A 22,554-nucleotide genomic window follows, 5' to 3' on the forward strand; every position below is an offset into this window, starting at 1 on the left:
TTTAAGTTCCTCCCACTAAATATTCTGCCCTTCACATTCTAAATACCATTCTCTCCCTAAACTCATCTCTGTCTCAAGTCAGCAGGATCTCTGGCTTCTGTTTGGATTACTCTCCCTAACCTACCTTTTGGAAACTGCCTCCTTGCACTACACTAGAGAAATCAAGCAGCTTGCTTATGTGTTTGCTTCCTTTTTTTCAGGTATAATGCCCTGTGTTGACCATTGGTCAATATTTGAAAATATCCGTCATCGTTAGGGATAAACATTGTTCTCTTAGAAATTCAGGGTAGAACATTAATATTTTTAATTTCTAATTTTGAAGATCAGAAGACGGGCAGATATTACCTTCACTGTGGCAAATGAAGTTTCCTATTTTTCATTTCTCTTTTTAGCATTATCACCATTTCATCAAGAATTTATATTTATTCAGTATTTTACTATCAATCATAGTCATATTTTTAATCATCATCGTTCCCAAATTTTCTCAATGGAAATGTCTTCACATTTGTTTTCTATGTCCTCAAGAAACATTCCACCTCCCCTAAGAGCATCCTTGCTTTGTGGCACAACAAAAAGATGACCTAATCTCAGAATTTTCCCCCAACCTGAAATGAGCTATTTGTTTTCCTTTTCATAGTAAATTGATGTTCTGTCTGGGGTTTTTGTTGTTGTTTATTTGGTTGGTTGGTGTATTGGTTGGAGTTTTGCTCTTTAATTTTTTCAGAATTTTTTATTTTAACTTTCCTGGACACAGGTAGTGTAGGAGATAATTCTGTGTTTTAGATAAAGGAAGGGTTTGGATACGCTTATTAGTTTCCTTGATTTTTTTTTTACTATTATGTAATCCAGTGTGATTTGTTTAATGTGTGATACATATTTTGGTCTGTCTTCTGATGTTTTTCTTGCTTTTTGGGCTTCTAATCCCATTCTACTTGTCCTGGGTGTTAATATTTTTGCTTTTATATGAATTGAAGCTCATGCTACTGTCTTCTAGTTATCCTGAGAGTGTGACTGTGGAAGGTTTAGATGTGCTTTATGTTGCTGTAAGCTGATTTTGGAGGATATGGCTATTAGGTGGCTGCCATGATTCTCTAAGCACTTTAGCAATTTTTTTTTTGTAATCTAGAATTACATCTTTGAGATTTGTTGTTGTTTTGTTGTATTTTGCATTCTAGGGGACAAAAATGAAGACTCTCCCCACAAAGCATCATTTTTAATACTTTTGAGACTGTTTGGAATATCATCTATCACTCAATTACTCATATTTTTTGTGTACTTGTGTATATATCTGTACACATCTCTCTCTCCCATTGTCTTTCTTTCTCACTTTTCCTCTCACTTTCTCTCTCTCTCTCTCTCTACACACACACACACACACACAATGTAAAAGAAGTAACGCTTGAGAAAAATGCAAATGAAGAAAAGGAATGGTTAATACATATAACATTTCCTTTTCAGAATTCCATTCTTCATGTTCGTTAAGCCTTTATTACAATTCCTAATATTTTTTACTTTATAAGAAATTCACAAATTCTTTCTTGATCAGTTCATCAAAGAGATGTTATTTCCCTGTTGTCTTCTAGGTTTAGATCTAAGGATCTAGGATCTGGCCTCTTTTTCTTCCTGAAGTCCTTCTTATACATAAATACTTCATCCTAAAAATGAACCCAGATAGACTACATAGCCACATAACACCATTTACAGATTATCTTTCTGTTGATTTTAGACAAAATGCAATTCTGCTGACATGACAGGATCATTCCATATTATATACATGCATTGTATTATAATATTGTACACCATCAAAAGTACAAATATTGTATGTTGCTTAAATATATTTCCACTACTCTGTTGATCCTTCCAGATGTGTTTGTTCTTTTAAAATCCACAGACAATAATCTAATGAATCATTTTTGTAGTCTATCACAAGATTTAGGAATGAAATACAAAATAAATATTAGCTTTCCAAAATTTTGTAATCTCATTTTGCTTTTCTAAAGTCCATGAATTATTCCAAACAGTCAACCTGCCAGTTAGATCAAGCAATGTAGATATCCTATTCCAGGATTTATAATTATTTAAGAAGAAACTTTTGAAAAACACAAAAATTTTAACTCAGAAGTTCTCAATGTGTATATGGATCTACCCCTAACTTGTGACTTCTCTTTGTTCAGATTCCCACTGAGAGTTTTTAGTGCCTCTTATTCTGAGACCCATATTTATGATTTCTTCCATTTTCATTACAATGTAAGTTAGGAGTTAGAGTTTACTTTAATTCTATATCTCATTGATAACAATTGACATGTTTTTTTTCTCTTTTATTTTTTGTTTTGTTTCTCATTGAAGGGCCTGGTTTATCTAACATTATTACTGCCAAATTTCCCCCATTTTTCTATCAATAATTTTAAGATTTTTTTTCCATTTTGAATTACTCTACATAAATATAAATCACTGCACTGACCTTAAGGTATCTGTGTCACAATATATAATCCATATAATGATATATGTCAGCATTATGCATAAAACTTTAAATGAAATTTTAGTTCAAATATGTGAAGAGTGAGACTCTGTAAAGGCTTTATTTCATACAGATATTAAACAAATAAATATACATGTGTGTGTGTATTTTTATATATATTATATGTATGAAATATTTATATCCAAAAGTAAATGTTAATAATCTGTGCCTCTTTTCTACAGGAGAGAATGTTTAAATTTTATCAGATGAAACATACTTTTCAAATACTGGATAAAATGAGATGCTTGCGAAAACGTTCTACAGTGTCATTCTTGGGAGTTCTTGTCATTTTCCTCCTATTTATGAATTTGTACATTGAAGATAGCTATGTTCTGGTAAGTTATAGAGGTTGATTATTTTTTGTTAAAAATAAAGCATATGTCAACTTAAATTGGTATAATTGTAAGCTAAATTGAATCCTCTGTTGCGCAGGTAAACTTAGCTTAAGCAAAATTATAATATATATATTTCCTACCTAGAGATTTTTTTCTATAAATTATAATTTTTCAATATTATACTTGTTTTAACATATGTTGCATTAATTTATTTAATACTGTATATATTGTGTTTCAAATATGTCTATCTAATTACAAAGGAATTATTTATCATTATTATGCTGAGTTAATAAGGACTATAATTTGAAATATATAAAATAAAATTTGCTTCACAAGTATTATTCCTTACTTTCTCTACTTTTCTTATTGAAATTTTATTGTCTAGATAAAAATAGTCTAATTGTGCTATTTTGTTTGTGTAATATTTTGTTATAATATTTGTGTTACTTTTGGATTTTGAATAGCTCTAAATGGCCACCATTATATATATGATCTCAAATGATGAATGTATTATGTGGAAATTATTCAGTGTTTAAAAATATATAATAAAAGTCAGTATATAAGAATATACCAATTTGTTTTATGCAAAATATATAAAATAGAGAGTTCATTCTGGCTAATAGTGAGAAATCAGTTTGTATTTTTCTTATTTTACTTATGGTTATAAATGTCACATAATTTCATATCTGTTGATAATAATACGAACATTGTTGTTTATTCAGTTTTTTTCAACTGAGCCTAAGATATCTGCTCTAATTTTTATTTTGTTATTACTATTTGCATATTTCAGAAAATCAAGTCCTTTGCACTCACAGGGACTAAATAGTATTGTAGCAAGAAATATTATAACAATAATCATAAAAAGCATTCCCAATAAAATGTCTTATTGTATTGAGCATGATTCATTAATTATGTACTCTTTGCCAGATAGTATACGATATCTTATGAATCCACCATAAAATCTTAGTACAGATTCTTCTAGTAGGTTCTCTGTAAAACATCTCATTTCCTTTAACTCTGTATTTTTTATAATGAAATTCTGCCAGAATCCTAGCTCTTGACATTTGGCCAGTTTTTTTTTTCTGTCATCAAGCAAAGATCCTGATTTTTTAGACTCTTCATTCTACTATCCATGATCAATTGACAATATAGTGGAAATCACCAAAGATTGAAAGAATTTGACTAGATATCATTTATACAAGCATAGAAAATTGGATAAACTTTCTAATTATGTGAATTTTGGAATTTTTTTAACCTCTCAAGTTTATGAGAATATAATAAGGTTCATGTGATCTAGCTATATTTTCTTGATTGAATTTAAGATGATAAATTAACTAAAGAGTCTCCTAATAATGATTCAGTTTTTTAATAAAAATTAATTGCATTTTTGTCTACTGGTAAAAGTATATCAAATTTCATAAATCAAGAACCTGCTATTGATTGGAGTTTACTATATTTAATGACTTCTTATGTTTATAAGAGAAGGTCAAGTGCATTTCCAATCTTTCATTTTGACATCTCCATAAGACCACTAATATGGAACATATACCACTTTTTGTAACAGAATCTCTATAAACCCATTATCTCATGTAAGAAATAATATAATATTTATCAATAAGAATAATCAAATGCTATTGCCCTGTTTTGTGAAGTTTTACAGTCTACTGTAAACATTGATTCTAGCCTGCCAATGTGAAAAAATAAGATTTATGGAAATAACTCTTATACTAAAGAGTACTTACTTTTTCAATGAAATTTCTTTGACTATATTGAGCATGTATTTAGTTATATTTACAAATTAATCCATGTGCAAAGAAGAGATATATTTCTCAGATTTGAAAATGATTATCAAAAACAAAACAGAAAAATAATTTTTAAATATTTATGTTAAGTCAGAAACAGTGAACAATGAATTAATTGTGATATTTAAATATCAGTACCCATCCTTATAATAAATCCAATGATAACATTTTTGTTATTTAATTTTTTTAGTTTATCATATGATTTCTAAGTAAATTTCATTTTGAGCTGGCTTAATAAATATTTAAAACATCCAATCACTAATATTAAATTTTATTAAAGATAATCTTCTGAAAATGTATAATATCTATGGAAATCTGACTACTTCAAAAATATACTGTGGTTCTTTTTTAATACTTCTCTCTTTTGACATTTTCAGCTGAGTTTCATTTTTAATATGCTAGCCTTGACCTCATGATTCTATAATGATACCATTTCCTAACCATAAATTTTAGGAGATCTTTTTATTATTATTATTATTATTATTATTATTATTATTATTGTCTCCTTTTTATTGCTGGAAAATAATTCTTGCAATTCAGAGGAATCAAATGAAGAGTTAGAAGTAGTAAGGTCGCTGGAGTTACTCAGCACATTCTACTCTGCTATTTTTGCTAGAAAATCCAGCTGTGGACTGAAATCCTAGGAATATTAACAGTTTAGTATATTAGCTTATGTATTAGAGACATATGACTTTCAGTGGGAAAGGAAGCTGAGCTCAGTGGAAGAGACAAATACTATTACAAGTCAAGCTAAGTAGAAGAGAAGCTGCATGCCCAATCAACTTAGCCTCTTGGCTGTGAGCATCTTCAAAGCAGCCACTAGGGTATATATTTAGTCTGTAGCTAGTCCATTGAATTTCATTCCCATCCAGAAAATGATTGTCATAAAACTTTGTCTTATTACTGAGAAACACACTATAGCATAGTAACTACAGAAAGAAGGTATCCAGGGACAGCCTGGATGTTCAGTTAGATGCCTCTGGAAGCAACCAACAAGGCTGACTCAGGTGAAAGGTGCATTATTTATTTATGCTGAAAAGTGTAAAGAAGCTTGTACTTGAGAATTTAATTAAGTGCTTTCATATCAGTTCCATTGCATTTTATATTCTGTTATGTCCTTCAATCAAAATGAATGTATTCCATCTTATCACAGAAAAGGCTGAGATTTTTACACTTTCAGGACAGGATTCTTAAAGAGATATTAAATCCTGCAGTTTCTTTAGAATGTAACATCTCATAAGAACAAAATGATGATTTGAATTCAGTACTGTGACTACTGTGATTTTTATAGAAATTTCTTCTACACCCTATTGATTATATACACTGTTACATTGCTATTAAAGCAGTTCATACTAAACTGAGTCCATAGATACTTCTTGGCCACTTTTAATTTCGTTTATTTTAGTCTTAAGGATTTTCATAGGTTTGCTTATGGATATGTGAAAATATTTATGTGTAAATAACTTAAAATGATCATAGATCAATGGATGTTGAATTGATATATTTAGCATCTAAGGTTCAATTTCAGGTATTTTGAAAGTCTATAGCTTTTGTAGATGGCAAATCCATTATAAATCTTTTAAAGATCAAATGTTTTCTTTATCCAAATTATCAAGGCAATATAAGATATAAAAATGCAGTATTAAAGACCAAATGTAGATTCACAACATAATTGGATAAACAGAGAATATATTTAGAATGAATATTGATTTAATAAAGTCCATATAAAAAGACCTTATAACTCTTTAGTCATACTTTATTATTTTCCATTTTTATTCCAAGAAAAGTCCAGTCTGGCCAGACTTAAAATGTGAGCTAATCATCTTTTTTACATTTCAGTTTAAGACAAAGTATTGAATGTTCTAATCAAGGTAAAACTTGTATTTGAATCTTGTCCTATCTTTTAGAACAGAGGTTTAATTAAAGTTTTATTGACCACAGACAGGTAATATCAAGACTGAAGTTATTTAATGCATTGACTTTCTCTGCTTGATGACTTGCACACGATTGGCCTTACATCCTGTACTGAGTATTAGAAATAGATCCATAAAATGACACACCTTACCATAAAAAATTCTCCTTAATTTGGTTGCCCCAAAACATATATTAATAAACCATATACCCAAGCCAAACAAGTCATTGTTTTGCTAATAATGTATAATCAATAAAGACTGATGAGTTAAGTAATCAATATTTGCCATTGAACTTATACCAAAGAAATGGAGGCAATTAAATGGATAACAAGACATATTTTAAACTGAAATTCAATATTTTCATAAACTTAAGTCTTTCTGAACATTTAATAAAATGTAGTCCACTACCATGTGTAAAAATGATCTTAAATATTGAAAAAGCACACTTACAGAATGCCACACAAAAACACATGTGCCCTCCCCCACACACACACAAGCAAAACTATCATAAGACCAGTATAAGGTTTGAACACAAATTCTTGACTTGGTAAAAATGTGTTCTCATTGAGGTTAATTAAAGACAATTGAAAAAATTTAAAAAAATTTTTTAAAAACACTACTATATCATGAGGACTTTAGTGGACTGTTCTCAACATCTTTTAATTACAGTGGCCTTATAAGCAACTTATTAAAACTCCTTACTTAATAAATTATGCAAAATCCAATGGTTGTGTCCACATTTGCATCTTCCTAATTATTCCTAAGGTTTTACAATCATAGACATTATATGTGGTCTTTAATTTGAGATTGTTTAAGAAAGAATATTTTATAGGATGGTATAGGAGACAAGAAAAAATCAATTTATTTTGACTCAAATATGGGAAATTCTGTGGTAACTGGCCTCAGATGAAACTAAAATAGATTACCATTGAATTTTTAGATTGGTGGTTATTATAAAAATTCTGAATTCTAACATGAAGGTACTTGGAATTATCTTTCCTTTTTTTAAAAATATTCTTTAGTTGTAGATGGACACAATATCTTTATTTTTATTTTTTTATTTTTATGTGGTGCTGGGAACTGAACCCAGGGCCTCACACATGCAAGGAAAGTGCTCTACGACTGAGCTACAACCCAGCCGGGCACTGGGAATTTTCATGTAGATACTTGCTTATCAAGAGAATCCCATTATTTTTGTGTACACTGTAGAGAAGCAAATGAACTGTAATATAAAGAATGGAATAGAGGAGAGAGAAAGTGAAACAAAGGCTGTAGGTAGGAAATCAGGAGAGTGATGGTAGTCTTCAGCCTCTGAATCCAGTGACTGAGATTTATCTAATGTTATATGTTGTTGATAGTACCCATATCTTCATAGTGTAAGGAGAAAATTTAATACATGACCCTCTATATTATTTATTTTCCTTGCCTCTTCCTTGACATTTAGGAGGGTGACAAACAGCTCATAAGGGAAACATCCACACATCAACTAAATTCAGAGCGCTATGTTCATACTTTCAAGGATTTATCTAATTTCTCAGGGGCCATAAATGTCACCTATCGCTACCTAGCTGCCACACCTTTACAAAGAAAACGTAAGTATCCTTAAACTTTTAAATTAAAGAATACATAAAATACTTTGTGAAAAATAACGTTTAATTTGTATAGCAATAGATGTTTGAGATTTATTAATTTAATATATACTTTGATAAGAACTTCAGTGTATCACAACTTGTAATTTTGTCACTGGCCAAATTCCACTAATAATGAAAAAATTGTGTCTAATTTTAATGTGAACTTTTTGGCAGTCTGATACAGGATGGTATATGACACAAGGAAAAGTTAACTTTAAAAATTAACTATTTCTGTGTTGTTCTATTTTCAGATTTTCATAGTTTAGTTTTATCACTTGCCACCAGTTTGAATTACCTTTTAAACCACGAACTGAGTGGCTTAAAAAACAACAAATTATTATTTCATGGTTCTGGAGGCTAGAAGTTGAAATCAGTTTACTGGAAGACCCACAGTCCCTCTGCCCACTCTAAGGAAAAATCTATCAACCTACATGACAAGCGGAGGTTCGTGTGTATAAAAACAAAGACATTTTTGAGGATTATCAATATGAGGATGATCACCTGGAGAGGGGGACAAATTATAGCCATCTAAAATAAGTGTTCACTAAGAGTGGCATGAGAAGGGTGTGGGATTTTAATGATGAATAAGAACAAAGGAGGAGGTTATAGCCCCCCATTGATGGTTATTGTTACATTGGTTGACAATAACAACACAAAATTTGATTGTTAATTAGTTACTGATATTATACATCCATATAAGAACTATAATAAGAAAGATAAGGTTTTCATTGTGGTTATTTATTGTTTTTATGGAGTCAGAGAGTTTGCAGAAGTTTGCCACTCTGGGTCTGAATGACCCGACTATCATCTCTTGCATCATGTTTCCCTATGCTAAAGAATTCTGTGTGTGACATTTTGAATTATTTCTCAAATCCTTCTTTGGTTCTTCCATCTTGTGGTGGCCCCTGGCATTATATTACTTGTGGCAATGATAATTCCTGCCTCCATTATCATTGGCCTCCTTCCTTTATTCTCTCTGTATCCTCTCCTCTTCTTATAATGATACCAGTTACTGAATTCAGGGCATACCCCTAAATGTAAGATTAGTTCATCTCAAGATTTATAACTAATAATATCTGTACATATCCTTTTTCCCAATAAGGTCACATTCTCAGGTTTTATGTAGACATGAATTCTTAGAGTAAACTTTTCATCCCTCTGTAGTATGAGAAAAAATATTTGAAATTAAGTAATTATATACTATATTTCATAGATTCCAAGACATCATCATTTATAAAAAGTACCTTATCCAATGGTGTACCATTAATGTATCTGATTAATAGACCACTGTAAACATAAGCATTATCAATTTTTTATATATATGTATATATATATGTGTGTATATATATATATATATATATATATATATATATATATATACTGTTAGTTATAGTCAGACACAATACCTTTATTTTATTTATTTACTTTTATGTGGTGTTGAAGATCAAACCCAGCACTTTGCATATGCTCGGCAAGCACTCTACTGGTGAGCCACAACCCTAGTCCCAGCATTATCAATTTTAACTATAAGACACCATCAATTGTAATTTGCAACTTACTATTTAAATGTTTTGGTGTGAAAAAATACAAATTTAAAATCAATGAAACACAGTGACATCATGACATTTTAATAGATTATATGGACACCACAACAAATATTGTTTCCCTTTTAAGAACTTTTTATGCAAGGGACTTTGTGATAATCAACTTGAGGAAATTGGTAAGTTAATTTAGGTTTAATTTAGAGCTCTTTTCTTTTCAATTCTCCAGTTCAAATGTCTAGTCTTCTTCGGCTTTCATTTAACTGCCCAAGACTGCCATGATTCTTTTATCCCCGTATGTCACACCACCTCTGACTAAGCTTTACCAACTCCCCTTTTCCATGTTTAATTTACTAATGACTATTTGCACAAATACCACCTGCTTTGTACTAAAGAGGCAATATAACAGAGCATAAGAGAGGTGCAGTTGGATCCTGACATCACACCACTTACTAAGTGTAACTACAGTTTGAATGAGCTGCCTTGTCACACAGGTCCTGCTTTCCTTTATGTAAAGCAGAATGATGGCAATAACTACCCTGTCTCAAAAGACTGCTGTGAACACTGAAGATGTATAAGTAAGTTAAAAGTGCATAGACTCCTTCCTCTGATGTACAAAAGCTTTCATAAGTGTTGGCTAGTATTGGATCTTAATCAAATGTGGTGACTTAAAGTTTAATAATGGTATCATGTGACATATATGTGTTTCAGTAGAAGTCAGAGTTTTAAGCCCGGTGTTTACACAAAATGTGTAAGTCTCAGCTCAACTTCTAAAATAGACTAATCAGAAAGGTCTAACCTGGAAGAGGTTTTTTGTTTGTTTGTTTGTTTTTAGTATTGTAGAAATTATATGATGTAGGTGTCTATGTGAAATCAATGATTTTGGTGCATATTAACATTTCCTCATTTTCCAAATGGTAGTTCAAAAATTTTATTCACTGAGTTATGTGAGAATGAGTTCTTTAAAAAGTGAAAATATTTCAATAGAAAGACATGTAACACTTCTTAGAGGTGACCTGCTTTTCTCAGAGGTTTTTTTAATTCCTAAAAATATCCTGTCTCTACTTCTAGATTTTAAATGTCTGAATGACTTTATTTAATCAAAATTTCTATAATTTGTGTCTCAAAATTAAGAAAACAATAATGTTCACATCTTGGAACAATGTGCCATACAGTTGAGCGTTGATAAGTTTTTCAAATATATCATATGTTATTGCTTATTTTCTAATTAACCTTCTATGTAAATTTCAAAATAACAATGTGAAGTTTACTTATGAATTCTTCTAGTGTAAGAAAATGATCAAAGTGAAAATATGTGACAGGCCCTGTGAAAAATTTAAAGACAATTAAAATAATGTGCTGCTCTTATTTTTCTTTTCTACTTGAGACTACTTTATGAGTCTCAATTGTGAATTCTCTTTCCTTTTTGTAGATTTTTGAAAATATAATTTGTATATTAGGTAAACATTTCTCTCTCTTCTCTAATGGGCACATGTGAGAACACTAAGCTTTAGAACACTTTAAAGCTTTCTTTTGAATTTCATAAACAAGTGATCAAAACTGTAGGGCCCATATATCATTATTCTTAAGATGCATTTATTTTCAGTGGAAAATATCAAAGAGATACTATAGGCAAATATTTTCTCCTTTTTTTCTGTTATTCAGAACCCTTTTCACATTTGTCTTCCTTCTGAATTCTTTTGTTTAGGGTATCTTACCATTGGACTTTCATCAGTGAAACGAAAAAAAGGCAACTATTTACTTGAGACAATCAAGTCAATTTTTGAGCAATCCAGCTATGAAGAGCTGAAGGAAATTTCAGTAGTAGTTCATCTGGCGGACTTTAATTCATCCTGGCGTGATGTCATGGTCCAGGATATTACACAAAAGTTTGCCCATCATATCATTGCAGGAAGATTAATGGTTATACATGCTCCTGAAGAATATTACCCAATTTTGGATGGTCTTAAAAGAAATTACAATGATCCAGAAGATAGAGTCAAATTTCGTTCCAAGCAAAATGTAGATTATGCTTTTCTGCTTAATTTTTGTGCCAATACTTCATATTATTATGTAATGCTTGAAGATGATGTCCGATGTTCCAAAAATTTCTTAACTGCCATCAAGAAAGTCATTGCGTCCTTAGAAGGAACTTACTGGGTAACTCTTGAGTTCTCTAAGCTTGGTTACATTGGTAAACTTTATCATTCTCATGATCTCCCACGTTTGGCACATTTTTTATTAATGTTTTATCAAGAAATGCCTTGTGATTGGCTGTTGACTCATTTTAGAGGTCTGTTGGCTCAGAAAAATGTGATCCGGTTTAAACCATCTCTCTTTCAGCACATGGGTTATTATTCCTCATATAAAGGAACTGAGAATAAGCTGAAGGATGATGATTTTGAAGAGGACTCATTTGACATTCCTGATAACCCCCCTGCAAGTCTGTACACCAACATGAATGTGTTTGAAAATTATGAAGCAAGCAAAGCTTACAGTATTGTTGATGAGTACTTTTGGGGAAAACCACCTTCAACAGGAGATATCTTTCTTATTGTTTTTGAAAATCCAACTATAATCAAAAAAATTAAAGTGAATACTGGGACAGAAGATCGGCAAAATGACATTTTGCATCATGGAGTCCTTGATGTTGGGGAAAAAGTTATACTTACCAAACAAATAAAACGTTGTGATTCTTACTTAAGACTAGGGGAATTCAAAAATGGAAACTTTGAAATGTCAGATGTGAATCAAAAAATTCCATTTGATATACACTGTATGAGGATATGTGTTACCAAAACACAAAAGGAGTGGCTGATTATTAGAAGCATTAGCATTTGGACTTCTTAGCCAATTAAATCAGTATGTTCATTTGCTGAAACAGATCTTTCTGTTTCCTTTTTTGCTAACTTCCTCTTTTGCTACTTTTGTCTTTTGGGAGGAGAGCAATGAATGTGTATGTTAAAAGAAAAGTCTATCAGTTTTGATTCACACATTGTCAATACAATTTTACTCTACACGTTTGTGTTTATTTTTACTTTTGAAGTTAAATATTATCCCATGGTAGATTCTACTTTCATTTATACTTTTAGATGTTCTTAGTTTCACAATTGCAATTGTCTAACAAGTCATATGAAAGATATAAAATAAGTTTGTTGGATGATAATTCTTGAAAAATAGTTGCCAACTATATGTACTTATTCAAGAAGTGATAATTTCTTGTATCAGATAGATTTTTACTAAGTATCTCTATGAATATGCAGTTGGCTACAATTATAATCTGTTTTATTTTTCTTATGAATTTAGGTTTTCATTTACTTCTGTGCATCTGCAGTGAATACCTTCACATAGAAGTGGTGTCTTTACAACATATTTTTTATTTGTAAGTAGGGCTATGGGAAAAATAACTTTAAAATATCTTTCCCCTAATTATTTATATGAAAGAGAACCTTGATCATTGTTTAAAACATTTAATTGAACATTTATTATTAATAAATTTTCTGTGGGATAAAGTCTTTTTCTAGTTTCCCTTTTACAAAAAATTTTAAAAATAACAGTTAAACCCAATATTTTCAGATAACATTGGGCCCCTGCATTTAATAGAAAAAAAAAGAGAGAAAGAAGGCCAATAGTTCATTCATAAAGATATTTTCAGTATATACAGAAAATATTTGAAATTGATTTTATACGTTTTGTATTAAAATTTGTGTGACTGAAATTATTGTAATTTATCATATAATTTTTGGGGAGTTTAAATGGTTATCTTATAAAGGATAAAAGTGAGAACCACAGAAATTAGCTAATATTTCTATACTCAGTGAGCTCTTTCTTAACAAAGCCAGAATGAGAGATCTGCTCTTCTGATAATCAGACAATGCTCTGTCTCTTGTATGGGGATTGCTTCTCACAAGTTTTGCTTTCTCTTCTCTGCTATGTAGTTCTCAGATAATAATCTATGCCTTCTGGAAACAGCTGGTTTAATTGTTCCATAAAGCATACTGTTATGCTGTGGAATAATCTTGAAGGGTCCTAATGGATGATTTTGTGGTATTTGCACTCAAATAGTAAACAAACGTCTCAATTTTTACTAGTAGGGACTGGACAGTTGTGTCTGCCATTTCCTTCAAACAACTTAGGACACCCTAATATATCCTGAAGACCTAATGTTCTCAGAATATCCTGAGCTTGTCTCATCCTTCTTATTTCTTGATGAACAGTAAAGATGAAAGATTCATTATGAAGAGAAATACAGGGTACTTCACATATGTTTGTGGAAAATTCAAATCCAGTTTGTATAGCCTATATATGTGCGTATACATGTGTACATATGAAAACTAGACTTCTGATAGTAAGAAGAAATGGGAAAATCTTTCTGTTCTTCCATCTTTCCTGAAATACAGTCCTTGGATTTACTAGTATGATATATTTCAAAAAATATTAGAATTTTTAAAATTTTTTTCATTCTATCCAAATCAATTAAATTAGAAACTCATTTGAAAAATTAAGAAATTTTGTTCCTTTCTTCACATCTTAGCTGTATGTATTTTCTTTGTACCAAGTTACTATAATGTTAGGTAGAGAAATCATTATCCTTTAAGAAGACAGTAAATATTAATATTTTATGGCACATCTGAATCTGAAACTCATAGAAAAATACTAGCACAACTATTTAAACTTTTCTTTACCTTGATTTGGAGATTACTTGCCAGACAATTAAGATTCTGTTTTCCTGATTTTTTTTCAATTCTCTTTTGTTGACTCACTAGCTATATACTATTGTACATGTTTCTCAGAATTTTCAAATAACACTTTTTCCTGAACTTCAGTGATAAATTTGCACAACTGTGTTACATAAACTATGAAGCCCTAGACAGACTTCATGAAATGAACTCTAACTTTTACATATTCTTTTGAGAGTGTGTTTCCAAAGACCAGCTATTGGCATATATCAAGTTTTGGAAAATACTTCAGGAAGGACTTCTGAGGGTTGTAGGGAAGTCAGGTGTTTACCAGAAAATTATAAAAGCAAATGTGAGCCAAAGAAGTCACATTGCATCCTAAGATCCTTTCATTACTAAAACTGAAATTGGATAACTTGTCCGATCACCTGAAGCTGTCTGTATATTTTCTTTGAAAATTGATGTGTGTGAAATAACCTAAAGAAAAGACTGAGGTTGACAAGAATCACTTCTTCGTTAAAGATAAAGTAACCACCCTCTTTCAAAAGGAAAAATTTTGAAAAATGTTTATTTTTGACATTTCTGACAAAACATTATTTACATGATCCAATGTTGCATTTCCTATTTTTAAAAACTCTGAATAAGACCGCAGGCACTTTGTCTCAGAGGCTTAGAGTCCAAAATACAATTATTAGGTTTAGACCTAATAATCTGTTATAATGTATTATGTGATCTCTCTCTTCACAGTTAATATATATATATATATATATATATATATATATATATATATACACACATAATATATACATATATGTTTTATATATATAAATGTATATGTGTGTATTATATTTGCAAATATGTACTTTATTTTCTTTATTACAAAATATCAATTGAAAAGAATTGGGATGAGATCTAAATAGCTGAGTCATGAAAATAAGATACCGGCAGATTTCAAGCACAAAAAAAAATACATATACATTAAATAATATCTCAGATTATAGAAGATTAAGCTGATGATCCAAAAGCTTATGTACACTTCAAATTCTCCTGAAGGGAACCTTTCCAACATTTATGTACATTAGAGTAAAACATTTGGTAAATAGCACAATAAGATTTGAAAAATATGCGTTTTTAGAAAAATATACATTTTAATAGCAGTAACAAGTGTGAATATAAAACCATGCACTAAGAATTGTTAATATAAACACTTCTACATTGTTGTTAAAAATCATAGTCTTGGGTAACTTATAAAGTAGATATTTTTCATGTATAAAAATGTAGTTCAGAAACCAATGTGTCATTTACATGCATTTCTGTCATATGGCTGCACTTATGAAACATGAACACTCAATTCCTTATTAGCCAAAATTCTTTGAGATTTTTCTGATTTGTCATATAAAAATTGTGCCATATAATAATGGTGTATAAATGAAGCAACATTTGCAAATTATTATATATGCTGTGGGAGGGAGATCACTGTTTTATATACCCATGGCATACTTTATTCAATATTTGCCAGTTCCCTTTAGACTATGGCACCAGGATTAACACTGAAAATACTACATTTAATTACCTCTAACCAATGAGACAGTGTAATTCTTTCTGTCACCTTCCCAATACATCCATTAATATGATAAAATATTGTTTTTTAGCACCATACTTGGTAATGGCCCACAGTCAAACTTTATGGTATTTATTACATCATTTATTGATTAAAAATTATTTACCATTCAGAACATGTTCATTTTGACATTGAAGTTTTTAAGACAATATTAATTTAAAGAGAATTTTGTCATATTTCTTTTGACCCATGATTCCACACTTTCCAGATCTGGATTCTGTCATCCAGTGTCTTATCAGAGCTTCCCAACTTTGTGATTTCCCAACTTTGATCTGCATTGCCTTTGGTCTTCATAGGAGATACAGCTGACCATTCCTACAGGCCTGAGCTTAAAGGCCAGTTCTGCAATTACTAGCTTCCAGGTATGAAGAGGAAGGCTATTTCACCTCTTTGAAACTCAGTTCCCACTTCTGTAAAATAAGAAAAAATTAACCTTATAAGATTTAAAAGGTAGCAATTTTACCTTGTGGCTCTGTGTGGTGTGCTCGAAATTAGATACCATAAATTGAGCACAAACAATAAGCATATATTTCCCTTTTATCTGTGTGATGTGTATGTAAAAGGATATGGCTCTGAAAAGCAACCAGAGATTATTGAACACCATCCTAAATCAATAGATATCCTACTCATGTCATTCTGATCTATTACTTTAGAAATGATAAAAATATCACATGTATCCATAGTTTTCCATTTAAATATTAATGATCACTTTTGATGAAAATCTAAATACACTTAGTTCAAAAATTAAAGTGTTCTCTAATTGCTAAAATTTTGCTCAGAATCATTAAGTTCACCAGAGATGCAGTTTTCAGAACTATTTCACTTTTTAAGGAAAGTGTAACTTCTTGTTTTTTGGCATCTTTTTTAATAATTGCAAAAGTTATCACTGTAGTAACTAATAAATTACCTGGGCAATGATGTTCAAACTTGAAAACAGGCAGCTTATCTCTTGATCTGCCTTAGGTTTCAATATTTAGCTCCCACTTTTTCAAATTTTTTCTCTGCAAACTTTGGGATTATTCTCGTCAGGAGGGAAAATGCTGTAAAAAACACACTTTAATAAGATTTTGTTCTTTGCTTTTGTTTGCTTTTAACATTTTTTATCTACTCTAAACAAAAAGATCTCTATTATATTTGTTTATATACACTGAAATCATTGTTCTCCTCTGTATGTACATATATGTGCAATATGTGCATATATTTCCATTTATGCATATATTTGTAAAATTTATATATTCATTTATGTGTATATATGAAAATATATATGTATACACACACAGATACATGCACACACACACTCAGAAAGTAAGAGAGAAGTGCATTCTTAGAATTATTATCAGCACCCACCCCTTAGTTTATTCTTGGCTTTAATTTTTCTATCACACTCTTGGTTTAGATCCTCATTCTGAACTCATTTTTGGTTATGTGCCCTCATGTATTTCACACATGATATATTTTGAAAATCAACACACTACAAACTTTTGTGCAGCCTTTTAGTTTTTTTATATCACTTTTAAATATGTTCATTTTCTGCCATACTTAATATACATAATTACATATATATTATTATTCCACATTATTTACTTATTTTATCCATAAGCAAAAATACTATTTCAAAAAGCTAAAAGAATTGTCTTGTGTCCTTTATTATTGTCCAACCTTTAAAAACTCATTATCATTTTTTATTAGAGAATCCCTTCTTGCTCAGAAGAGGATTTACCTTTCAGAATTTCAAGTTTATTTTTATTTTATGTGTATTCCTTAAAATCAAAGGTCAAAACATGAGTTATAAGGCATTCTCTTTCTAAATTATCAATATATTAAGATAAGCTCATATTTTCTCAGAATTCTAGTCCCCTCCATTTCACCAATCTGTTCATCATGGTTGCCCAGGACCAGAAGAGAACACATCATTAATCCCAAAGTCTTCCAAGATTTTTTAATTTTTATGTTTTTATAAAACTGAAATTGAAATATAGATTTGAGACCATTTTCTAGATAATTAGATCTGAATATCTATTCTGAAAAACATATATTTGAAAACAGTAATTTTTATTTGAATTATTGCTTCAGCTTCACATTTTGCAGCTTGAACACTCTTAGAAGATTTAACTATAAGTTAAATACATTACCTAAGAAAATGATATGCACATTTTACTTGTTCATAGAAAATTACACCACATTAAGAATATAACGTGCAGATTTTCATTTCTTATTGGATTGAAAGTATACCCTTAGTGGCCATATTTTTTAATATATAAGCCAAAGATGTACTAATAAGATTCTCAATATTTTTACTATTAAATGAAAATTTCCATGAAGCACACATTCATTAATGTAGTATGCAGGAAATAATCACTTTATTTCATAATTATTTATGACTGAAAAATGACAGTGAAGGACAAATATCCAGAAACATTTAATAATTTTAATATCTATGCTACTATTATTTTTTATTTTCTCTCTCTCTCTCTCTCTCTCTCTCTCTCTCTCTCTATATATATATATATATATATATATATATATATATACAGTAGAATGTATTTTGACATATTATACATACACTAATATAACTTCTTCTCATTAGGATCCCATTCTTGTGGTTGTACATGATGTGGAGTTTCACTGGCAATATAGTCATATATGAACATGGGAAAGTTATGTCCAATTGAAGTACAATAGCCAGTATGGCTTATAACCATTTTACTCACAGGCAACTATAATTTGGATATTATAAAAATCATGAAAAACATCAAGGTATAAGTGAAGCAATAGAGTGTGAGATCACTCATTATTGGAAGTCACTATAAAAATATTTAAAATATTTAATTTATGGTATAATAAAAGTGCTGGAAGAGATATAGAGAATTTTCCTCTTCTACTATTTTACTTACTTTACTATCTGTCATTAAGATACCTAACGTACTGCACAGAGATATATGGCAATGCCATTTTCAATCACCATGTTTTGAGCATTTAAAATATACTTTTATCATAACTTCATCTCAGTCAATTTTCTCATTGAAGAATAATCTATTATTTTCTCTATAATGTCTCCAAATATTAAAAAAAAATTTAATGCATACTCTCTCCATAAAATATACCACATCAACTTAACTATTTAACATAAGTACTATTTTCCATCTTTATAAAGACTTTTTATAGTTTCCGATCACTTTTAAATGTATTCACTTTTAATGTACTTAATATACTTAAATACTTGAACATTATTATTTGACATTGTTTAACTTATCTTACCAATGAGTGAAAATATGGTTTCAAAAAGTTAATTATCTTGTGTCCTTTATTATAGTCCATCCTTTACAGCAAATCTGCTTTGAATACAGGTTACACCTGTAATCTAACAATTCTATGCTAAAATTATTCATTACTGGACCATATGAGATGGTATCAATAGTTGGTAGGAGTTCCTCATTAGTGGTGAAAATAAACTCAATAATATACAACTACAACCTACACTTAAACACCAAATATTACTGAAAGATATTGAAGGTTTATAACTTTATTTCATATCACATATATTCTTGAATAATAAATGCTTTTCTACAAATGGCCATATTATAAGAAAAGGAATAACATATAAGGGGAGAAACCCCCTGAAAAGTCATTTCCTTCACTCAGAAATTAGCATTAGACAGTTATTTTTCAAAAGGGCAAAGAATCTGTGCTGATAGAATAAATGAAACATTTTCCCTAAATGAAAAGATCTGTAATCTTAGTGTAGAATTACATTAAATAAGCTGTTTTTTTTTTTTTTGGGGGGGGGCAGGGGGGAATCTGTCATATAAAGGCATTAACTTTCCTTTTGTTTTTTGAAATTTTTTAGTGCTAGGGATCGGACCTGGAATCTCAGGCTTGTTAACCATGAGCTCAACAACTGAGCTTCCATTTTGCTCTTTGAATACTTTCTCAGTGGACTTATTCATAAATTAAGTACACTATTTAATTCTTCAGTGTTAACTTTGATTTTTTAACATTTCCTAAATTCCCAATCTCATGTAATTGGACACAAACATTTTTTTTTTCATGTAGTACCTTTACCCATTATATTGATAGTCAATTGTCATTAATATCCTTAAAAGTCATTTAAATGAAACAATATTTCTGATGAAACCTTTGGTAAATTTATCATTAATTGTCAAAAATTTTTTATTTCCAATATTTAATGATATATATGAAAGCATTTATAATGTAAGAGTTGTGGATATGTTCGACTATGTCCATAAGCCAGACTAAGTAGATACATGTACACACACATACATCTACCTTCTTAACTTTCTGTTGATATACAGCAGCCAATCTTAAACAGAGTAGGCAAGAAAAATCTACTCAAAATATTCCCAGCAACTTATTGATCCTTTAACTATGGCTGTTGATCATGTACTCCTTTCAAATATTGTGTAAGGAGAGTTTGCTGAGCATATAGGGAATGTAAAAGTAACAGGAGATTTGTTACATATAGAGGTGAACATGTGTGCAGAGTAAACCTTGTCTTCATGATTCTGCCTAGAGCAAGTTACCTTTCTTGTCAATATTACAAATTACTATGGTTCAATTTTTTAGTCTTTAGTATCCTCCAAATTTTTATTCAAGCAAATCAATATTTGGTTCTGTGAGAATCTCAAAAAATAATTTAGGAGTCAATCTAGTATTTTTACTTCCATGATCAAATATGCCAAGGTTACTCTTAAAAGAAGTCAAATTATAGAGTAGACCTGAAGCTCTATTTTATTGCCTTCTCACTAAATGGATAAACTTTAAATGCCACACAATGAATTGTACTAAGTTGTTTGAACTGATTAGAGCACTGATGAATCTGAGTCAGGTATTTGTTACTAATCTGACACAAAATATAGGTTCCCTTCTAGTTAAAACAACCTAAATTGATCATTTTTGGGGAAGTAACAGTGAATATTGTAACTTTCTTTTTTCTAACAAGTTTCCCAACTGACCAAACTTTTAATGTTGATAAAACTCTCCATTATCAATCAGCATACCACCAAATAACCAGGTGCTTAATAAGTAGTGTTGATCTGACATAATACTAAAAATAGCTACCACAAATGCTATTTTGCTTTATAAGAAAAAATAGCAATTGTTATTTTGATAATATCAACTTTATTTATATTAACATTTATTTTTTTTACTCTAAATGTGAGTTTTGTTATTATAAAAATTTCTTACAAATATACAAAACTTTCACCACTCTTCTGATTTGCATCAATTAATAACAATTATTACAATGAAATTGACATATTAATATTAAATTTTATAAGTCACAAATGAAGCAGTAGCTAAAAAAACAACAATCCCTTAGCTACTGCTTTATTTTATTTAAATTTCACAAATATATGATTAATTTGGTGTTTCTCACCCATGTGTGAGAAGTCACAAAGAGTTACAAAAGCACATATTTATTAAGGCAGGAAACCAACTCTGTATACTATGGTAGCATTCCAGATTAGTCAATTTATTGATACTGCCATATAAATTATTATGTAAAACATTGATCATTTTTATTTAAAATTTTAAAATGCTTAAAATTTCTCCATTTGTTTCAAAGCAAACTGAATGACAAAAACAGTGGGAATTTGGAATAGTCACATCACAGTACATTTAATTAGTACTGCACTGGCTTTCTTCATAATATGTTTAGGAAAGATAATTTATTAAAATGAGTATCTGCAAGGAAAGTAATTATTTCCAGGCAGACTTCAAATGAACAATAAATATGTGATAGTTACAGATGGAATATAACAATGAGGCATTCACAGGCTTTGAAGAAGTGTAAGAGGACTTTTAAACAGTGAATGTAAAATATTGGTGAGGAGCATAGGTTTTAATTCTGCAGATCTGAAAATCCATATGGCTATGGTATAGTATTCTGGAAGATAAGACTGTATTAAAGTAATATAAAAAATGAAAATTAGTTTAAATAATTAGTAATTTCTTCACGTGAAAACTATTTTTTTTCTAATTTTTACAAACCTGTGCATCAAACATACTTGCTACTACAATTTATTTCATTCATAATCTAATTTCATTTATTCTAGGAAAAAAAACAATTCATAGAATCCTGGTATTTTAAAGACTCCAAAAGTAAATTTTAATTAATTAATTATATGATCATCTTTCCTAACACCAATCCCAAATCTACAAAGTTGTTAGTTTAGCAATATGTATACAACATTTTTTATTGGGTCACTGAATTTTCAGAGTTCAACTATTATTTTGAAGAAGTTGGAAAGCATCAGTAAATTCTAAAGTTGTGTTTATAAGCTGATAGCTTACATGTGCTGAATACTTTGTGTGTGTGTGTGTGTATATATATATATATATATATAGTACATTTTCCCAAGGGGTTTCTTTAATTATTTAACCAGAAAAAGGATTTTTACTATTTAACCATTAAAATAATTGTTATCACAAGTTACTGTACAAAATCACCACCATTTGATTGATTCCTTAATGAAATTGCTCATCAATTTACTGG

At 29.9% G+C, this 22,554-nt stretch overlaps 1 protein-coding gene across 3 annotated transcripts in view; it reads left to right on the top strand.

The window, feature by feature from the left end:
- The window catches only part of Mgat4c (MGAT4 family member C), a 794,840-nt gene extending 779,773 nt beyond the window's left edge, over positions 1-15,067 (top strand). For all 3 annotated transcript variants that reach the window (XM_058571319.1, XM_058571318.1, XM_046419365.2), the window contains 3 exons: positions 2,701-2,853; positions 8,013-8,160; positions 11,449-15,067. In XM_058571319.1, coding sequence (XP_058427302.1) covers positions 2,707-2,853; positions 8,013-8,160; positions 11,449-12,590 — 1,437 coding nt within the window. In that variant the 5' untranslated portion in view covers positions 2,701-2,706 and the 3' untranslated portion in view covers positions 12,591-15,067. The remainder of the gene's footprint in view (positions 1-2,700; positions 2,854-8,012; positions 8,161-11,448) is intronic.
- Positions 15,068-22,554: the final 7,487 nt, after the last annotated feature.

Source organism: Marmota monax, unplaced genomic scaffold, assembly GCF_021218885.2.
Source record: "Marmota monax isolate L192 unplaced genomic scaffold, Marmota_monax_Labrador192_F-V1.1 WCK01_AAM20220418_F8-fsc00036, whole genome shotgun sequence".
Lineage (NCBI taxonomy): Eukaryota > Metazoa > Chordata > Mammalia > Rodentia > Sciuridae > Marmota > Marmota monax.